The sequence below is a fragment of the Harpia harpyja genome, chromosome 2, assembly GCF_026419915.1.
Source record: "Harpia harpyja isolate bHarHar1 chromosome 2, bHarHar1 primary haplotype, whole genome shotgun sequence".
Classification (NCBI taxonomy): Eukaryota; Metazoa; Chordata; class Aves; order Accipitriformes; family Accipitridae; genus Harpia; species Harpia harpyja.
The window spans coordinates 47,057,880-47,077,990 of NC_068941.1; the positions used below are offsets into that span (position 1 = coordinate 47,057,880).

At 39.2% G+C, this 20,111-nt stretch overlaps 1 protein-coding gene across 8 annotated transcripts in view; it reads left to right on the forward strand.

Annotated features, from left to right (window-relative positions):
• The window catches only part of PALLD (palladin, cytoskeletal associated protein), a 211,482-nt gene that overhangs the window by 133,321 nt on the left and 58,050 nt on the right, over window positions 1-20,111 (forward strand). Inside the window, exon 1 of one of the 8 annotated variants that reach the window (XM_052778807.1) lies at window positions 9,924-9,942. The exons of 5 other annotated variants lie outside the window; for them this stretch is intronic. In XM_052778807.1, coding sequence (XP_052634767.1) covers window positions 9,926-9,942 — 17 coding nt within the window. In that variant the 5' untranslated portion in view covers window positions 9,924-9,925. Of the gene's footprint in view, window positions 1-9,923; window positions 9,943-10,330; window positions 10,418-20,111 lie in introns of those variants that run through there. 2 more of the 8 variants (XM_052778810.1, XM_052778815.1) reach the window with 2 other exon arrangements.

Sequence of the window (20,111 nt, forward strand, 5' to 3'; positions counted from 1 at the left end):
TGTTTTAAAAAAACAAAACAAAGCCCACTTCCTCCAAACAAATAACAAAAAAATGGTGTTCAGCTTTCAGGTGTTTGGGTAGCAGATCTGTAAAGAATTCTTTTTATCAGTTAAGTCAGTGTATATTCTCATACTTTGGCAGGAGATTTGTTCAAGTTCTGGATTAAAATATATTATTAGTAGTAGGTGTATCTATACATCCAGAATATGTTAAGTCTGAGAAATATGATTGTGTTATTGAATATGCTTTACAATATTTGTAAATATTTTGGCACATATGTTACAATGGCAGTATTCTTAATTTTTATTACAATTTTATTTTACTGATAAAATGCTGAGGTTTTTTGATTGTTTTCATAATTCCTTTAATAATAGTAAGGGATTTTGTAGCTTATGAATTCAGTGTTCTCCAGCAGCAGGTTGAAACAGTTGTTGCCGGTACTCTAAACTTGATAAATGGCTGTGCACCGGTACCTAATACCTTCATAGTCAGATGACAAAACTACTTGGGCCCATCAGGTTAATGATGTGATATTTCCTGGCACATTTCTATTCCACTGCTTCTGCAGAGCCTTCTATTTTTTGACTTTATAAAACTGCCATAACATTGTTGTGGGGCTGGACAGCACGAGTACACTCTGGCAGAAGTGCAGGTGGCAGAGCATACAGTGCGGTTCTCTGAGGGCAACGCTTCAAGCCCGTGAGAAAGACACTGCTACAGCTCAGTCTAGTTGCAACTGTTGATTTACTGTGTGCAGTGGAGTAGTCTGAGTGAGTGGGTTCACTGCGGGAGGAGAAGGAAGGATTCAATTGTACAAGCACGAATTGGCAGCTACCAGAATGAGAAGATGGCATGGGGAGCACATATGCTCTACTTGCTGAAAGATTGCCACTGGGGTCAGTGGTAGCAATTTAACTATGTGAAGTATTTAGAGAGAGAAAACCTGTACTTTGAAACCTGTTTGACCAGCCGGAGAGGGGTCTGGAATTGTCATTGAAAGTCAGTTGAGTAGTAACTTCCAGATCTCTGGGAGGTCATCTGTTCTGCAAGGGTAGAGGCCTAAGCTTTATATGCATTTATCTACGTTTTTAGATAGCTTTCTTGAGAGCATTGTGAGTTCCTCATTCAGCAGAGACATACTCTTATTTGCAGAAGGGAAATATGGCACAAAACCAAAAGAGCAAACACAGAACAGCATCTCAGAGGTTGAAGGATATGTCCTTCTACCCTGAACATATCTGTTATGGTGTCATTCGTTCCATTCAGAAGAACTGATGTCAGATGACGAGGCCTGGACAGTAAATTGTTTGCAGAATCAGCAGAGAGTTATTTGTCAGTAGCCTGAACACCTGCTGGAGATGATGGAGCTGTTCTGAAATAAACCAGTACTGCTGCAGCCTTCAGCAGTGGGGAGGGTGAGCTCCAGGAGATATCCCATTTAGTTTTAAATTACTATTTGACAATCATATGTCCTTATGACTTTTGTTTAATTTATTCTTAAAGCATTTCTGTATTTTGGATTTTAATTTTAGCATTTTCTTTGTCAGTTATGAATGTTTTAATTACATTCATCTCAAAACAGATAACTTGAAACCAGGAGATTTTTCTGGACATAAATTCTACTAAATTGCTCCTATATATTTCTTATTTTGCTGTAAGTTGTTTGCGTGTTTAGTTTGTTGGTTTGGTTTTTTTTCTGAGGTGAATTTTAGCATGGTAGTTTATGTATGTAATGTAAATATGACGTGGTCAATATATTTCTTATTCTGCTATTATTATTAAGCTGTTTCTTTAAGTTTTTGTAGTTTGAGAGTTTCTCACAAGTAAACAAACTTGTTCGGGCCTCTGTTGAGGGCAGGAGTGCAATATAAAAATACCAGAGTCGGTTTTCTGTTGAGCTGAAAATACAACTGGCTTAATGTGTTGGGTGCAGCTGAAGGAGCATTATAGGAAGGTGGTTATAAATGCACCTTTGCACTCTCCCTAATTACTTTTTTTCATGCACTTTTGCCCAGGAGCAGTCACTATTGCACTCTACATCAGTGACTTAACGCAGTGCTCTCTTTATTCCGGTCTGCTACTTTTTTTCTGCTTCACCCGAACATCCACAGGAGCTTGCAATAATGGAGGAACTTTTAGCATTACTTAAGGACTCCTTTTCACAACTTAATACTAAGGAACCATATTGAGAAATACGGGAATGCTTCCAGAATCCCAAACAGAATTAGAAAGTCAGAAGTTTAGCTACAACTTCTTCTTTAATTTGTTGCAAAATACTGTTTCTTGTCACGCTGCCTTGGAGAGGACTGTCTCATAAGACTTTTACTAATTTTGAATGGTTACTTCGTGAAGGGTATTCCTTTTAAGGAGTCACAGCTCAATAATTTCCTTAGCCAGATAGAGATATCTCTGCATACTAACTTTGCTTGCTTCAGTTGTCACTGTGGATATACTCACTATATATTCTCCTGAACTGTTATCATTTTCACATTTGAATTTAAAGAAAGAAATCAATTCCTGCAGGATTCCTTGGTATTAATTTAAAAAATGACTATCACATAAATGCCTGTGATATTCCACTTCAAAAAAGAGTAAATTTAAAAGATGTGAACAAAAAATGACCAGCAGGGCTAATTCTTTTATTTAAGTGTTCTTCCTTGCTTGCTGTTGGTCTTACATATACATGTACATTTAGACTGTAAATTCTTTCTCACGAAGTACCTGATGCGCTACTAAAACTGAGTATCAAGCAACAGTCATAACAGTAGGGAGTGTTCTGCTAGCGAGTTTACACCGACTTCCTGCAGGTAGGCCGCTCTTTATAATACTGCTTAAAAGAGTTTCGGGATATTTTGAGAGTAAACCTGGTCTCGCTTGCTTTCTTCATGTAGCATGTCAGAATGGGCACTTTTAAACAAATGGGTAGCACTGTTGAGAGATTCCTTTTGCTCTGCAGAAAGCACCAGTTAAATCCCCAAAGGACAGGCCGTAACCTGCTCTGAAGAACAATGAAAAACATGACAAGAATCCGTGAGTTTTTACACTGGAACTTTATAACTTCGGTTTCCTTTGTCTCGTTGCCAGCGGCTTGCGCACGCTGCCACGGCAGCTTAAAAAGTGATCCCACTCGGGACGCCCACCACGGCTTTGCGCGTGTAAAGGTGAGGCTGCTGGAGGGGGACGAGCGGAGGAACCGGAGACAACGGTGTGTCGGCGGTTCTCGAGAGGATCCCGGCCGCCGCGTCCCGGAGAAAGCCCGGCTGCCCGAGGGCGGCCGTGTGAGGAGGACTCGGCCGGGGCGGGGGCCGGGGCCGGGGCCGGGGCCGCCCCGCCCCGCCGGCGCCCGGAGAAGGTGCTCCTTACATGGGCATGGCCGCGGCCGGCGGCTGCCGCTGCTCGCCCGGGGGCCGGGCGGGGTGGCCCGCTGGAGCCGGGCCGCGGCCCAGCCGGGGGCGGCGCGGCCCGGGGAGGGGGGGTTCAGCCAGACAAAGAACAGACCCGGCAACCAAATAAGGAAGTTGGAGCTGGAGGATTTCAGAATAGGAGCGGGGGGGAGATGGCGGGGAAGCTGGGGAAGCAGTCTTTCTGCAGGAAGCTGCTTTCTGTTGTGAACAGCGAAGTGGTAGATGCAGGGGATCAAGGCTCACGAACTTGTCGTTATCCTTCTATAATCTTCTGCCAGCAAAGCTGAAGAACTCAAGCTGTGTTTGCCATATTTTCTCATGTTTCTGAAAGCTCTTTATAGAGTTTTGTTTATAAAGGAGGGGTCTTTGGCAGCCCCGTTGGTTAGCAGCCTGAAGATAAATGAGTCTTCCTCTGCCAGGGGAAAAAAAAAATCCCATTGTAGATAATTTCAAGCATTACAAAAACACGTTACAAATTTTTGTCAACTGCAGTGTTCTAATGAAAACTTAGAAATGCATCTAGAAAGGGTACACATGCACCCCTGAGATTCCGAGCTGTCTTTGCAGTTGAGAACAGTAGCACAGAAAGAGAGAAAAGAAAGAAAATTAGTACTAAGAAAAACATCCTGACAATTCTGATAGAAGAGCATTTCATAACAAAATGACTTGGTGGAAAAGTATTCCGTGATATCAGAAATGCAAGTAAGCTACTGTTTTAAACATAGGTATGGAATTCATACCCTGCCATCCTAATCCCCGGTGTCTTGGGACCTTTTTTTTTTTTTTTCCTACTTACATGGGCTGAATTTAAAAGGTTTTATTCCTGGCAGGAAAAGACACAGAACACCATTCACCTTTTCACTTCAGATTTACTCAGAGCAGGAAGAATCAACACAACAGAAACATTCAGTAGATGAAGGAGCAGCTGTGATCTCTGCTGACTGTGTGAAAGCTAGAACAGAGAAAACTAAATAGCTGTGGGCACACACTTCAGCAGTAACGTTTAACATACTGGCCTGGTTTGCTCTGGTTTCAAAACGTTAGCAACAGAACATCTCCTAAATTCACAGCCTTTAGAGCAAACAATTACATGCACTATGAGCTTGACATCCTGATGAAAGAAAGTTAGTTATGCCTTGATCTTGAAATTGTGACCAGATCAGCTCATAAACAGCTACTGAAAAACATTTTAAGTGTTGTGGAGAAGCCTGACTCAGAAGAAACAGCTTCTTTATCTTCCTGACAGGCCTCCCAATTACAGCAGCTGTAAGTTACTAAAGTGTACATAATTGAAAGATACAACACACTCACTATTACTGTATCAGGAGTATTAAAGAGAATGTAGTGTTGAGATTTGAGTTGGGAACTGGGAAGGACTTACAGGTGGCATTTGAATTGCTGTAACTACCTGTGACTTTATATGAGCTTCCTAACAATTTAAGCATCTGAAGTGTAGGTAGACCTGTCATAGATCCATAGTGATGCTTGCAAATGTGACTTCAATATCACAGCTGAAGAGGGTTATGCCAATTTTACTATAAAGTAAAGAAGAAACCATAGATACAATACCAGAGAGGTATTTTGGCAAGGTTATTTTGCTCTTGATCTGGATATGTTGATTGAAACAGAAGAAAATTACAGGTATCTTCATAGTTTGTTTCATTAATAAAAAATAGAGAATCTGAGAAGAATAGTAGAGTGAGGGAGAATGAAAGTGCAAGGAAAAGCTGCAAGAGTTGGGAAACGAATACAGGTCAAAGCCAAATGCAAAGGTTGGGAGAGAAAAGGAATTGGACAAAAACTGAAAAAACAGTTCTCCTGTGTGGTGTTAGTGAAACTGGCAGTTCAACATGGGTCAAAATCCTTTTGAGTCTGAGGAGTGAAGTGTTTTCCAGGTTCTATTTTGTTATATTTAATGTAGCTGTTTCCAGAGCTCATACACATTGCTGTACCAGTAGTTGTGCAGGCCAGGAAATTCTCTTGGATTACTCATGGTCAAAACAGACTAAGAATGTGGGTACTGAAGTATCTAGGTACTTTAAGGAAGCCATTGGGATACTTGACTTCTCTATATGCTTGTTGTTCAACCGTCACTGTTCTGGTTCCTTGTTAGAAAGTGCCCATTATAGTACATCCATGTTTTTTCTCCATGCCGTTACAGGGATTACACAGTAAATCTAATCAATATCATTTAAACAATTTTGTACCCTGAAGACCTTTTCTATTTTAGTCCAAAAGGTGAAGTAATTAGTACTGTAACAAAGACGACTTAAGCATGAGTCACTTTACCACCACGTATATACACATGCATGTGTGTATACATATATGTCCATTAAAATGGTAATTGCCTTCTCATGAAAATTGTCTCAGCAATAGAAACTTCTGATTTTTGTTTTCCTCAATGTATAATTAGAAGTTTGGATAAAGGTCCTCTTTTCATGTCATTTTTATTGAATCATGTTTTAATAGATCAGAGACTTTGCAGTATGATTTGTTTTCAAATGTTGGCTCTAGCTATGGTTTCCTCTCTGTAAAACACATAACTTTGATGGTGTGTATTGGCAGAATTGAAAGTGATGGGAAATGTTTGCTTAAATAATCTTTCTTGTAACAAATGTGATCCTTTATTTTCCAGAATTGCTGAGAAAAACAAAAGCCACAAACAACTTGGTACTCCTAGTTCAGACATCGCGAATTTCACCAACAGGAAATAATACCAAACAAAGCAATTTACAGTTACAACCTCAGTGTCTGCCAACACCAGCAAAGTTGGGTAGTACTGGATGCTTGTAATACGGGATTCAAGAAAATTTTGAAATAGTGCTAAGTGCTTTAGACTGGTACATGTTTGGCAATTGCCATTTCAGAGGTATAGTTAGTCCCTTTTGTTTTTAGGAAAACCTAACTTTGCATTCTGGCCTTTTAAAAAAATCTCAAACTCTCATGCATTCCAAGAAAATCAGTGTCCTGTTCCTGGCTTAGTAATCCACATTCAAAGCTTTTAAATGTTGTCAAGTACAGCATGGGAGGGGATGTAATTTTATGGAGGTTTTTTTGTTTAAAATAAAAATTTGAAAATCCACAATAGTTGGCATGTCAAAGCTCATTTTGCACAGCTAGTGTAAATGGGATGCACTTCCTTTATGTAAGAAAAACAGGGAGGTTGCTGAATTTGACTCCATAAATCACTGACTTCAGTCAGCTGCATATGAATCAGTTTGCAAGCTTGTAAACTCTTTCAGTTCCCTCTTCTAGTCCTTCAGTGTCTATGTTACTGCCATTCCCATCTGAGCTTAACGATGTTTGAACTGTAATATGATGCAAAGCTCCATTGTGGCTAGCCGAATACTATTTGGGTTGATTTAAGAGCATGCCTATATTCCTGAATTAATTTGCAGTTTTTAAGACCAAAAGAATCTCATGTCATATGTTTCCCCCATGAAGAAAACACCATTTGAATCTCAATCACAACTTCTTCCTAGGCCTCAGAATTTTTTAGGGGTTTTGTTTGTTTATTTGTTTTCTTTTTGAAAGACATCCTGTTTTGATTTAAAGAATTTGAGAGATCTGGTCTTAACTAGCATGATCAGAATTCCACCTTCCAGTGTAGCTTTTAATGTCTTTGTTATTCACCAGCTAGGATGCTAAAATTTTGCATATTGTAATGCAGAAAAACCAAGTAGACAAACAGAAGAAAGGAAATAGAAGTGTGTAGTTAGTTGTAGTATAGTAGCACCTGGAAACTAGCTGTTGTGGATGACAATGTATGTACACTCTATTAAAATATACTTCCTCCACGGAAGATACACTGCAAGAAAAAAGGTTGCACTTAAATACTACAAATTATTCTGTAGTAGTTTAAGAACTTGACAGACTATCCCAAGAAGTCCATTGCGTTGTTTTAGCTTAATTTGTTTTCTCTCAGATTGCTGAGGATGTAATTACATTGTATAAGGTTTTGTCTCTGCATTTTCAGCTTTTTTTTTTTTTTTTCTGAAGTCACCCTTTTTAATTTTAGTACTTTAAGCAATCTTAATTTCATTTTATTTACAGGGTGGTATAAAAAGTGAATCTTCATTTTGTGAAGATTCTCAAAGTTTGAAAGAATGCTAGCAAAAAACCCCTCATACAACTTCAGGCAGTTTGGTGTTTGCCTGTTTTACTAATGGCATTTACCATTACCTCCTTTAGTTCACAGAAATTAATTGTTGGGGTTTTTTACTGCATTTTTCCAAAACCTGTTTGTTACAATTGTCATTACATTTTAAATATTTCATTTAAATATTAGGACTTCATTGGAGTTGTATGCAATTGTCTTTTTACGTGTAAATTATTTTCCCTCATTTTAGTTCACTAGTCATGCTGTACATATAGTTGGAAACTCCTTAAACTAGAAACAAGTGTTCCTGGAGCTGGAATGATAGGCAAAGTTGTTTACAAGAAAGAATCACAGATCATATTAAGTTTTCAGTTAAGCATATGGTTTTGTTTCCTTTCTCTTTGGATCTTTATCTCACATTGTGCCTCATGTTTGGTTCCCAGAAGTTGAGCTTCATATTCACTTTCCATGCTCAGTATGCTTGTGGAGTCACAGCAAAGCAAGTGTCTTGAACTGAGCTGATGTGCACAAGCTATCTTTTTGCTTTCATCTTCTACCCCCATAAAGTGAACATCAGCATACAGGCATAGACATAAAATTCTTCTCCAAAATTCTTGGAACATGTGTGCAAAATATGTGCAATGTAAGAGCTGTGACAGAAGAAAATGTCAGAGAACTCAGTTGTCTTTATTGCAATATTAACTCACTCTGTTACAATCGTATATAAAGGAGAAGGTGCAGTTAGGAGATGTGAAGTCCGGGTACAGTTTTTCTATAATTGGCTTTTCCTACTGTACATCAGTCCATTCTTTGTTGTGTGTGTTAGATTATCTGCAGCTATTACTGACTTAACTGTGTTCTGCTTGTTAGATAAAATGCTATCCTCAACCAGCATACTTACCCAAAATCATATCGAGACCTGATTAGTGGTGAGTGATATCCTATTTATCTTTGTACTGTCTTAATACTATGTGTATGAGCTACCATGCTTCTTCCCCATAGTCATGTACCCGAACTGGAAACAGAGTGCTAGTGCAGTGCCAGTCTTCTCGCTGCCAGGATCTGGCATGTCACTCTGTGTTCTAGCAGCATTCTTCTGTTCTCCCTATTACGTTCTGGAGCAATCGAGTGATGTGGAGTGAGTTCTGAGTCCTAAAGAGGGCTGGGTGGTGAAAAGGGGTGAAGGGGCTTGAGTAAGCAGGGGAAGTTTCGGTGCCACCTTCTTCTGCATCGTCCACTGTAGAATGAAATTTCTCAAGTACAGGTCTTGCTCATCTTGGGGGTTCATACCAGTTGGAGGAAAATAGTTATGATTATGTTCTTGTATAAACCCAAGAGATTCCAGACATGCAGAGCTGGACTATAATACACATTGATTGGAAAGTAGAGTGAAAAGAAGAAAGAGGAGCACCCTTACTTTCAGCTGCCCTAAAATCTCTTAACCATTGTCCAGGATGTTTAATAGTAGTGAGATAAAAGACAGCATGTTTGTACACTTCTTCTTGCTGTCCACATTGTAGAAAATTCAAGTGATACCACTGATCACCTCTGTGGACTAAGCATGGATTTGAGAATAGAGGCTTTATAGATGTATCTTTTGAGATTGTTCGTCTTGTTTTAAGCAGATGATTAAGTAGATATTACTAATGATTAATTGTGTTCTGTGATTACTTACAAAACTGATGTTGGCATGTAATCTGTAAGCAAGCACTGGATCCAGACCACGTGGGTTCTAGTAGGAAGGCTATGAACCAACAATGGAAATCTGTTCTTCAGTCTTCATCTCCTTGGGGGTGGGAGAAAAAGAAAAAAAAAAAAAAGTATCTACCTCCAAGTGATGCCCTTAGTGGAATATGCAGTAGTAATTAATGTATTTAGAGTAAGTGTTTGACACTCTGGGTGGTTTTGCATAATGAGACTGCAAAATAGCATGATTTTTGTAACATATAGTAAATGTTCTCTGAACTCTGATCCTATTCTTTGACAGGTGAAGACGATGCAGGAGATTGTTTATAAAACAGGTGACTAAAGCGTGCAATAGAGTCATACGGTTTTTCTGAAAAAAGTTTTAAATTCAGTCTAACCTGAGAACTCGGGGACTTGGTAGTGATGAGTAGTGGCATAACTGTTATTTAAAAAGAACAGAAAAGTATTAAAAAGCTTAGAAGAATAACTCGTGACCTCGGTTCCGCAGTTCTATGTTAAAACCTGTAGCCATCCCACCTGCTCTGTCATGCAGACGAAAATGATGTGGAAATCGTGGAAACTTTTCCCATGCAGAAAAGCTAACGTAAGCTCTCGTGGCAACACGTTTGTGCAGCTGTATGGCAGCATGGAAGAGCCTGGGATGTTACCTCTACTCTCTGGGCAGCTGCAGCCGAAATTTAGCAGAAATTTCTCAAGCTTTTCTACTGGCTAAGGATGCCGGGTGCCCGGAGGTAAGAAAGTGAACTTCCAGCATGGGACCCGAGCCTTTTTTGGCAAAAAAAGTGTGTCAAAAAGTCCCGGTTCTTGCAGCTCCGAGGGGAGAGTAATTAAGACTTAGGCTGCGGCAACAGGGCAAGGCGATCCCGATGGCGATTCACTGCGGGAAACCCGCGTTTCCCTGCCGCTGCCAGCAAGCAGCCTGTGGTAACGCCTCTCGCAGGCATCGGGGAGCCCAGGCTGACGGCGGGACTCTTAACGTGAAGCTGCCGGAGTGGGACGCGCCGGCGGAGGCTTCACTGAGTCACGGCGCGGTGCCTGCGCCGCCGGGCCCGCCCTATATAGATAGCGCCGAGTACCTGCAGGCGCCGCTCCGCTCCGCTCCGCCCCGCTGCCGCTGCTGCTGCTGCTGCTGCTCCCGCTCCCGCCGCATCTCCCCCGTCCCCCGCGCTCGCGTGTGTGGTGACTGCCCGCGTAACCGCCGCCGAGGTAAGATGGCAGGATGCTTTCCTGAGTTCGTACGTGACGTGTTTTCTTCAGATGAGGCGAACGCACGGCAGAAGCGGTGATGGAAGGCGAGAGGTCGGGGCAAAAGGAATCAATCGTGCTGTAATCGGATCGGGCTGACCGCCTTTCTTTCGAGCATTGCTTTTTTTGCGCCACTCTTTCTTGCCCTTTGCGTTTGCCACATCGTCTGTGGTTGCATTCGAGTTTGGCTGATGCACTTTATTTGCCGACCTTGGCCATCTGCTTGGGGTTTCCAAATACAGAAAGGATGCTGTTGTGGCGGCGGCGGCTCTGTGTATCTCTGTAGCTCAGGACTTGCTAAATCAGTTGTTAGTTTGCTAGCAAATGGGACAGATCAGTAAAATGTGAGTGCTTTCGCAGCCTTCTTTGTAGGAGACTTCTGTAGGAACCCGGTGATACTCCTGGGTGAAAAAAGAGTTGGAAATGGGCAGGAGACTTGATGTTTTAGAAAACATACTGTGGCTTCTTACCAAAATTAAACCAAACTCAAACAAAATATTGGGGGTTTTTTGTCCTGTGGAATTCATTAGTCTGTAAGGAAGACATATTTGGTGACCTAGCAGTGATGTACTCTTGTAGCTAACTTTTTTTGTCGAATGTTTATTGTTGAGTGTTGAAAGGAATTTGGTGTTACTTAGTAACTTTGTAACTTAGAACAGTAATGGCTTTGGAGGTTTTTTCCTTCTTTTCCAAGTCTGCAGCAGACATTTGTTTAAATTTTAGTAGCAAATAAAAAAAAAAGAAAAAAAAAAAAGAAAAAGTGAAAGTTTCCTGGCAGGGGGCGCATAATTAGAAAGAAGGCTGGGAAAAGTAAAGCTGGCCTTCCTTATAATGATGTGTTTACAGAAAGTTGGAAAGCAGAGATATGCATTGGCTATCAAAGAGAAACCAACGTCTGCTGTTGGAACATTTGGGTCAGCCTTATATTAAGGAATATTGCACTGCAGAGCATACATCTAAAAATAGGAGTGGACACAGTCGATGTTTCATCAGGCTTTGAGGTCAAGAAACTGTTTTTCCATAGTGTTCTGTGGCTGTATTGAACTGAAACCATGATTCCTGGGACCAAACTTTATATTTCTGAAATTAACTCCATAAGATGTGTTACATATTGTACAGAAAGTTTTATGTCTGCTCACAAGTCTACGTGCACCAAAATCCACTGGAGTTCTGGGGTGGGAAAAGTTATGATAATGTTCTTAAGGAAGTCCAACAGTTTCCAGGCATCCAGAGCTGGTTTGTGATTCACTATGCATACCAGACATAGAAGGATTAAGATATAGAACTGATAACAAGAGGATGGAAAAAACATATAAAAAGTTAAATGGCTCTCAGCCCATGTCCATTGATTGTATCTAAATCATTTCACTATGAAAAAGGGCGCAAATACTTGCGAGAACAGGATTCTGAGAGAGATTCTGTTGCATCCTGCTTTCGGATGGGAAACAAAACGTGAAAGAACTGACTGCCTGTGAAATAATATTCTAGTACTAATTTGCCTGGCCAGGAGGAGAAACCCTGTGGGAAAAGGTGGGGGCAAAGAGATAAGAGCTTGAATAAAAGATACTGGGAACATTGGGTAGGTGGTATACAGATGTTCTTACAACTTTTGAAATGCTTAAGAATAAGCAGGTAGGATTTTGTTGGAATTAGGAGTGTCTCATTTGGATAAAAACATTTCTCTCATCTTTGAGATAGTAGAAACCTGATAATCACAAAGTCGAGTTTTACCAAGTTACCATACACCGCAATCTGACAGAAGTTTTCCTAAAATCAGAAGGGTGGATGTGTGGTAAAGGTTTGTTAGCCGTTGACAGATATACGTCACATAGCTTTTCTTTTAGCTTTGAGAGCCAACCAAATTTTTTTTTTTTTTTCAGTGAAAAACTGTTCTGAAAATTTAAAGTGTGATTGAAGTAACAATAAGCAGCCTCATGTATCAGGATTCCATTAAAAAGCACTGCTGTAAAATACATGTTTTTATGTTCTTATACTTAATGAAATCCTAGAAAATTCTCTATTATCTTCAAATTGATTTTCAATTTCTCTTTTTTTTTTTGGTAACAGCAGAACAGCTGTATATATTTTCCTGGCCAAGGCCATCTTGCTGGACACTCATGCACCTATTGTGGGCCTATTATTTTTGACTAGCCTGAGTCTACTGCTTTCTCCTTGCAGAGACTGTGTGATGATTGCAACGTACAACTTTGCAAAGTATATTCTATAGTAATTATTGTTTTTGTACAATTACAGTTATTGTAAAGTAATTATTGAGATCTATGGTTCCAGGCAACAGGAAGCAACTCACTATTCTCTGCTCTGCAGTGAAGAATTTTTTGAGCTTATACGACAGTTCTGGAGGGCATGATAGCCTAACCTCTCCACAAACAAGAGTGTGGTTGCAGTTTTGTCATCCACTGTGTGGTCTGTATAACTGCAGCAGCCATTTCTAATAGCTATGTTAGCTATGTTGGAACAGCATGCCTCCATTTCTGTAAGGATGCAGTGGTAAATCTGATGAGTAATGTTCAGCTGTTGGGCTTTGGGCATTGGAAGGCAAAGGGAGCAGTCTGGCTGGAAGTGACCTGTGGGATGCTGGTCAGCCCACTTGGATAATTCCTTCTTTCTCTGCTGTGCAGAACTTCTTTCTATTACTCTGCTTCAAAATCATCCATGAAACACTTGCCTTATTAAACTTACCTAGTTCTCAGCTGGGCAAAGTAAACTGATTTTACTTGTAAAGTCATGTATTTGATGGGAAAATATTGTATTCTTCAAACAGCAAATGAATTTCTCAACCAGCTCTGCTTAAGTAGCTGCCTTGTGATTTTAGTCATGCCATCGTTAATGTGGACCCATGCACCTGGGAGCAGAGTAGACCGTCAATCAGTGTGATGTCGTGTATATAGGTTTTCTCTGTGTGTATAGCATATTTTCCTGTAGATTATGAATATTGGTAGGCACTAAACCTGAAAGACATGAAGATAAAGACCTTTGGTTTAAAAAAGCTGAGTTTCTAAGATGAAAATGTGTACATAAGGGAATTGAATGGGGTACAGTGAGAAGAAACTGTCTGAAAGATGAAAATAACCATATGCACTATTAGTTACATAATCTCCATATGAAATGTTTTATGTTATTGTCATGTGTCTTTTCATTTGCTGTTTACTCTCCAAGGAAGGAGTCTTCAAATATTTGGGGGTCTACTGGACCTTTACTGACCTGAGAAGAGTTGGTGGCCCTAAGATTTTATTTTCCCAATAAAAATTTCAGGGTTATGTAGAACATATTAATTAACTGATAGTCCCATATATTCTTGAGAACATAATCATTGGCTGGAAATCTTTCACCCTGGGAATATTCTTTAATCAAAATATGCCTATGGAATCTTGTATTCATGAATCATCTTCCATCCTGGGAATATTCTTGTTTCCTTAACAGATAGCATTTCAGTGCTAGATTAAGTAATACAGTTCCCTTTGGAGTGAAGCTCCCACTCAGTAATAGCAATACTGAGCAATGATTTCATAGTGATAATACATCCATTTGGAAAAATTAGGAAGAATACATACAGAGTAATTACTAAGCAAGTTATAGTATGCCCTGAAGATTCATTTTAACCTCTTATTCTGCAGAAAGTGAAGAGGACAGTCTTTTGTGACCACAAGTGTCAGAACTTCCCGGAGCATTACAGATCATTTAACATTTTGGTATTCATTTAATTTAAAAAAAAAATGCTTACTATACCATCATAATTATCATAGAAGGAGAACCAATAATTAAGGGAGTTCTTTTTACATGTGAAATACACTTTCTGGATTAGCACACAAACAGAAAACTTAGGAAATATTTTTCCTCCTCATTGCTGTCTAGACACTTAACGTGGTCCTTATCCCACCTGCTTGAGACATTCTAGCCCTTGCCAAGGCAGGAAGTTTGTATTTCCTTTATTGAAGCAGAAATTGATTGTAATTAGTGTATTGTGTATGGCACTCCCCTGTGCTTTCCCTTTCCACAAAGGGAAGGAGTTTAAGATAAACAGCATTTATTTTTATGAAAATAAATAAATAAATACAGTGAGCTCAATTTTATTGCTGGGCCTTTTTCTGCCTGGTGCACCTGGGTGAGATGAGCCAAGAAACAACTGAGTCTGCTTTCCCTAGTTTGCATAGTGTGCGTATCTCTTCAGGGATGATTTGAGTAAGAAATCTTTGATTAACTTAGATTATCTTAAACCATCCTTTGGTAGCAGTTATTCAGAATTCATTCCAGTCCTTCCCAGGACATTCTTCTGAGACTTGGGGAATTCTATTCCTTCATGTCACCAAAAAATGTTCCTCTTGAAATTCCTCCTTGAAATGGGCTCCTGATTTTGTTTGGTATCAGTTTCAGAAGACGGTCTACATTATATGTGCTGGTCTTAAAACATAGGAGAAGAAAGACCCATTCTTCTTTTTGAAGAAACCAATCTTACATCACGGTTCACTAGAATACTTCAAACAGAAAGTGGCAATGTGGGTCTGAGTTCATACTTAAGCCTTAAAAATGTGGAAGAGTTATTTAGTTGTAGAGTTGAGTCTGTGTGTCAAGAGCTGCTATACTGCATTGCCAAAGTGTCCAAGTTTTGGTAAATGTTCATAAGATGGCACGTGTCTCATTTGTCCTTTTGGATTTGTATAAAGTGAAGGCTTTCTAGAGAAAGACAATTGTTTGCAGACATGATGTGTCAGCCAGCAGAAATGTACAGGAAAAGATTTTTTGGTTTTCATTGGCAACATGGTTACATTTTTTTTCCAGGCTGAAATGTAAAAATAGATTAACATGCAAAAATCTGTTTTAGTAATGTTAACATTTATACCAACCAACTAACCCCATCAAATTCACAGTGAAGATTGATATTCTTGTCTTGTATGCTACTGTACTCATTAAAGCAACACAGTACCTGAGGTGTGCATGTAAATAATGGGAAAACATAGGGAATTAATTTACAACATCAGTATTTAACTGCTTGCATTTACAATCGCAAGCTGGTTTGTTTTAATCTTTGCATTTACAAGAAAATGACTGAACTTTGCTTTAAAAGCATTGAATTTAGGTGGAGATTCAGTCAGCTGGATTTAATTTTTAAATTGCAATTTAAAAAGAATTCCTCTCCTATGATGAAGAAGAATCCACTTCAGAGAGCAAGAAATGCATGCAGGCAGTATCTGGTGGGCTGGAGAAACTTCATTAGGAGTTTCTGCCTGGGCTCTAGTGAATAGAAAAAGAGTATGGAATATTTTGATTTTTTGTGCTGCTTCTGCTACAGAATCATTTAAAAAGTATGACCCCAGTTCTTCAGCCACACCGAATACAGAAATCTGGTTTAAATCAAGACCTGCATGTGTTACAGCAACTTTTCTCAAGAGAGCCAACCTACTGGGTTTAGGCCAAGCTTTAAACTGGGCTTGCTCCTACCCATTTTTGCACCTTACTCACAACTTGGAAGACTTACGCTTAAAAAAGGATCATTATGTTCTTTTTGTAGTTGGATTTTGTCATCTTTTTTAAATTTTTACTCTATGGCTGAATTCATTCTTCTGAATAGGCTGAATTGCAGTATGAAAGTAGTCACTAGAAACAGAATTCTTTCTTTAGTTGTGTTTCAAACACTGTGTGCATATGTACATGCAGATGTGTGTAAAATGTATGTTTCTGACTTCAAAGAACAGATAATGCAGATTTTTTTTTTATGAGAGGAGACAATGCAAGTCTGTTTCTGTGTGCATATGAATCTAATGGTGTGTGAATATATGTGTGTGTGTGTCCATACAAAGCATAAGTAAAAATCTGTATCTGACTCATGGGGATGATTTGTTTAAAGCAGCTATTAAAGTGCAAAACAATTTTAATAGCCGACTTTGGCTAGTGGAGCAGATTCACCAAGGCAACATAGAAAGTTTTGCACAAATGAAAGGAGAGTTTCCTTGCACAGAAACCCAGTGGTGCTGTATTTCTTCCAGCCCACCTCACTGTACTTATTTTGGCTCTGAAATATAAAGCCTTTCTTTTCGGTGTTTGAAGGTTTCAGGAGGGTAGCCTGATTTATGGCTGTATTTTGCGGGGACCAAAGACCTAGTGAATTTTTTAGTACAAGTGAGGCTTTGAAAACCCCAGAGGTGGTCATGCTATTTTGTGGATTGGGGTATTTTCATGCACTCTTTATTTGTGTGTGATCTGTGTTTCCTGTCAAAACTTTTAGGGAATTAAATGAAAGCATGAGTTAATTGGTATTGCATTACTGATGGTGAGTCTGTTGCAAGATGATGCCGTTTACTTCTGTGCAAATCCAAGGTGCCTGAAACCAGAATTATGTAAAGAAAATTTAAAGGGAGTATTGATATCCATGCTGATAGAGGTGTTGGTGTGTAGCTGTGAATGTCTTTCAGACATTTTCATGAAAATAGTGCCTGGGCTTCAGAAGTGTTCATCAGTATTACTCAACTGACAAGACACCAGACTGTGTATTTTGCTGTATAAACTGCAGATTACTTTCAGTGAGGAGTCAGAGTCTTTGGTGTTTTCTTTTCCACAACAGACCTGTTTCTTCATCTGACATGGCCAAATTCTATTGTCTTTCTGCTTCTAAAGCTACCTGATAGTTTCCATATATCCATGATAATTCTCACACACCTAGGTTCAATGTCCTCACCAAATCACATGTTTATTCTTTCGTGTCTAACCTTTGTAGCCTATTTTTTCAGGCAGTAAATAGTTTGCCATACTGCTTGGCTATGTTCTAGGGAGAAAGTCTTGGTTTCCTATAAATCTTCATAGTTTTTCTATCTTTATAAAAATCTGGAGATCTGTATGTAATGTAAAAAAGAGAGACACCTCTTCTATCAGTTTCTGCAGACATATGAAATCGAATTTATAAAGTGAGACTACGGAAGTTCAAACTATATTGAAAGTACATTATGTTGTCTTATGAGTCTCTAGGATGTTACATGTGGTTTCCATTCTTTTATCTTTAGTGGCTTTTGGAGTTTCTGCTAGAGATTTTGAGGTTATTAACCATTTAACATTTTCTTAAGTTTTTAATCAGGAATTCCTGGAAAATGTTTGCTTCCGTTTTCTGCTTTATATTAAAATACCGTCTAAACATCATCTTTCTTTTTTACAAAAGAAGAATTTTTTTTTTTTTTAATATCAGTTGTTTTTCAGGAACATTTGTGTTCATAGGACACAGAACTTTCAGGGAAAAAAAGCTGAGGATAGAAGCTGCTTTCATATATATGCAACTGAATTAGATGAGTGTTGCATGCATATTTGTCTACATAGATGGAGAGAAAAAAGGAGTGCCTATTAACATAAAACCAAAATGATATATCAACATCTTCTCAAACAAAGAATGAACTTTCAGCTGCTGACTCTGAGGTTAGTTCTATGGTTGTCTCTGGCCTATAAAACACAGAGTCTTTAAGTGTTTCCGAGATTTTAGAAATAAAAATTATACACTGATTCTAAAACTCTAGGTTCCTGTGTCCCCCATCCCTTCAAAATTTAGTGGTCATGCTAATGGATAGGTATAAAAGAGCCAATTAATGTGAATAATGACATCTATCTGAATCATATGAAATACCCAGAAAAATGAGCAGAAGGCTCAGAAATCAGGTTCTCTTTGCCATGTTTCCCTTGCTCTCCCACCAATTGGATGGCTGCTGTCAGCAACCAGCTGCAACCAACACATGAGCATTCTCTGCAGCCATAGCTGGAACATATTGCAGTAATCTAGCCTATATGTTAAAGGCACGTCATGTGGTATGCGGACCAGTGTGTGGTGGAACCATTCCCAGGATGGTGAAGCTCAGCACTGACCACATGCATCACAGTTAGCCCAAGATCAAGGACCCAATTTCAACTCTGAGGAATCTTTTAAGGAGGGAAGCAATGCTTTCTGGAGCATGAGCTGACATTTTAAAGGAGCAGGGTTTTGTGATTGCCTGTCTAAGCTTCAGCATGTCCAGCTGGTCTATGATACCTCACTGGAAGCTTTCTTATCACAAACAGACAATTACAGGGATTCTGCAGGTTCACAGGAGTATCAAGAAATTTAGACCCCAGAAACACACACACAAGTAGTGGATGTTCTGTTTGTTACAGACCACAGTAATAAATCGGGGCATTAACATGTGAGCGCAAATGTTATAATTATAAATTAGTTTCAGGTTCTTTTGCCATGCATGTCTTGAGATGAAGCAAGCCATTCCTATACTTCTTACAAGGATCTGATTGTTATCTATGGGCATGGTTCTTTGTGTGGTGAAATGCTTGGTTCAGAAAAAGTATTGATATCTTTAATGCTAGATTTAGCATGTTGTTTTACTAAAAGGCAATAAAATACTTCTGGTTTCATCCTCTTCTGACTGCAGTCTGCTCCTCCTACAAACTGCCAGACAAGGCTACTTCATCCTCACTTCCAACACTCTTTGAAGACTGTTTTGTAGTACTTCTGTAACTTTATAAAGTTAACGTTCCTGTTAGGTGCAAACTTTGGACTTTTCTGGTGGTACGTTGTAACTAGAAAACAGGAGTGACCTAGGGACAGTTAATTATAATGAATTACAAAAGAGCTCTGTCTGCCACTGAGGCTAATTATTGGTTTGCAACTAAAACACAGCGCTCACATTATGTCCTTTTTTGGATTAAGAAGATAGATACTTGTGCTTTAAGCATTAATGCCTACAAATGCAAAAGGCAGGCCCTGTTTACTGAGTGAATTCTTGTATGAGTACTGAATTAGAGGAACTGTTTGCAATGCTAATATTTGAAGTAACAAGCTCATTGATAAAGAGCAGAGCAGAATAGAGTTGGAATGCATTTAAGCAGGAAGCTGATCTGTAGTAGATGAAAGTTTGGGGCGGTTGAGAGAATTTGTACGAACAGACAAAGCTCTAAGGTGCCTAATGTTTTTACTAAGTATCCTCCCTTTTTCTAAAAAGGTTTGGTACGTCTGCCAGAATTTCCAGTACTGGCAAAGTTGGTTATGCAGAGTAATAGAGGATTGACTAACTAGAGTGAAACTGGGATGTTTGGGAGACGTTTGTAAAACATGTGAATGGTACTTTTTTAATTAATGGAAATGTTTAAAAAATGCCAGTGCTTCATATAGAGAGTGATACAAGACAGAAGCAGCTTGTCCGAGAGATTAAATTCTTCACAAAACCATAATTAAATAATACTTAATGTGCTTTCAAGTTAGGGAAATTATGTCTCTGTCATCACTGATGGTCTTTATGATAGAGGAAGAATCACAGAAATCTGCTGTCAAGCTTCCTGAGTTACTGATGTTAATCTTTGTGGTTGGTTGTTGAGATTATTCTCAAATGCTTCCTCTATTTAATTACCTCAGATTCCTCAAGAGTTTTGTGATAGGTTGTCCACTGTTTTGCATGAAATTGAAAATGTCTTTGTCAGGAGTCACTTAAAAACGAAGGAAGCTACCAATATGATTAGTTTCTCAATGAATCACCCTTCATTTTGGAAAATTTTGGGTTTGCTAAAACCACTGACCACTGGCAAAGTTTGTAGAATAATTTAAGCTTTCACAGTTGGTAGAGGTAACTGCAGCATGCTGCATAAAGGACAAGAAAGAGGTGGTGAAAGGCCTTTTTGG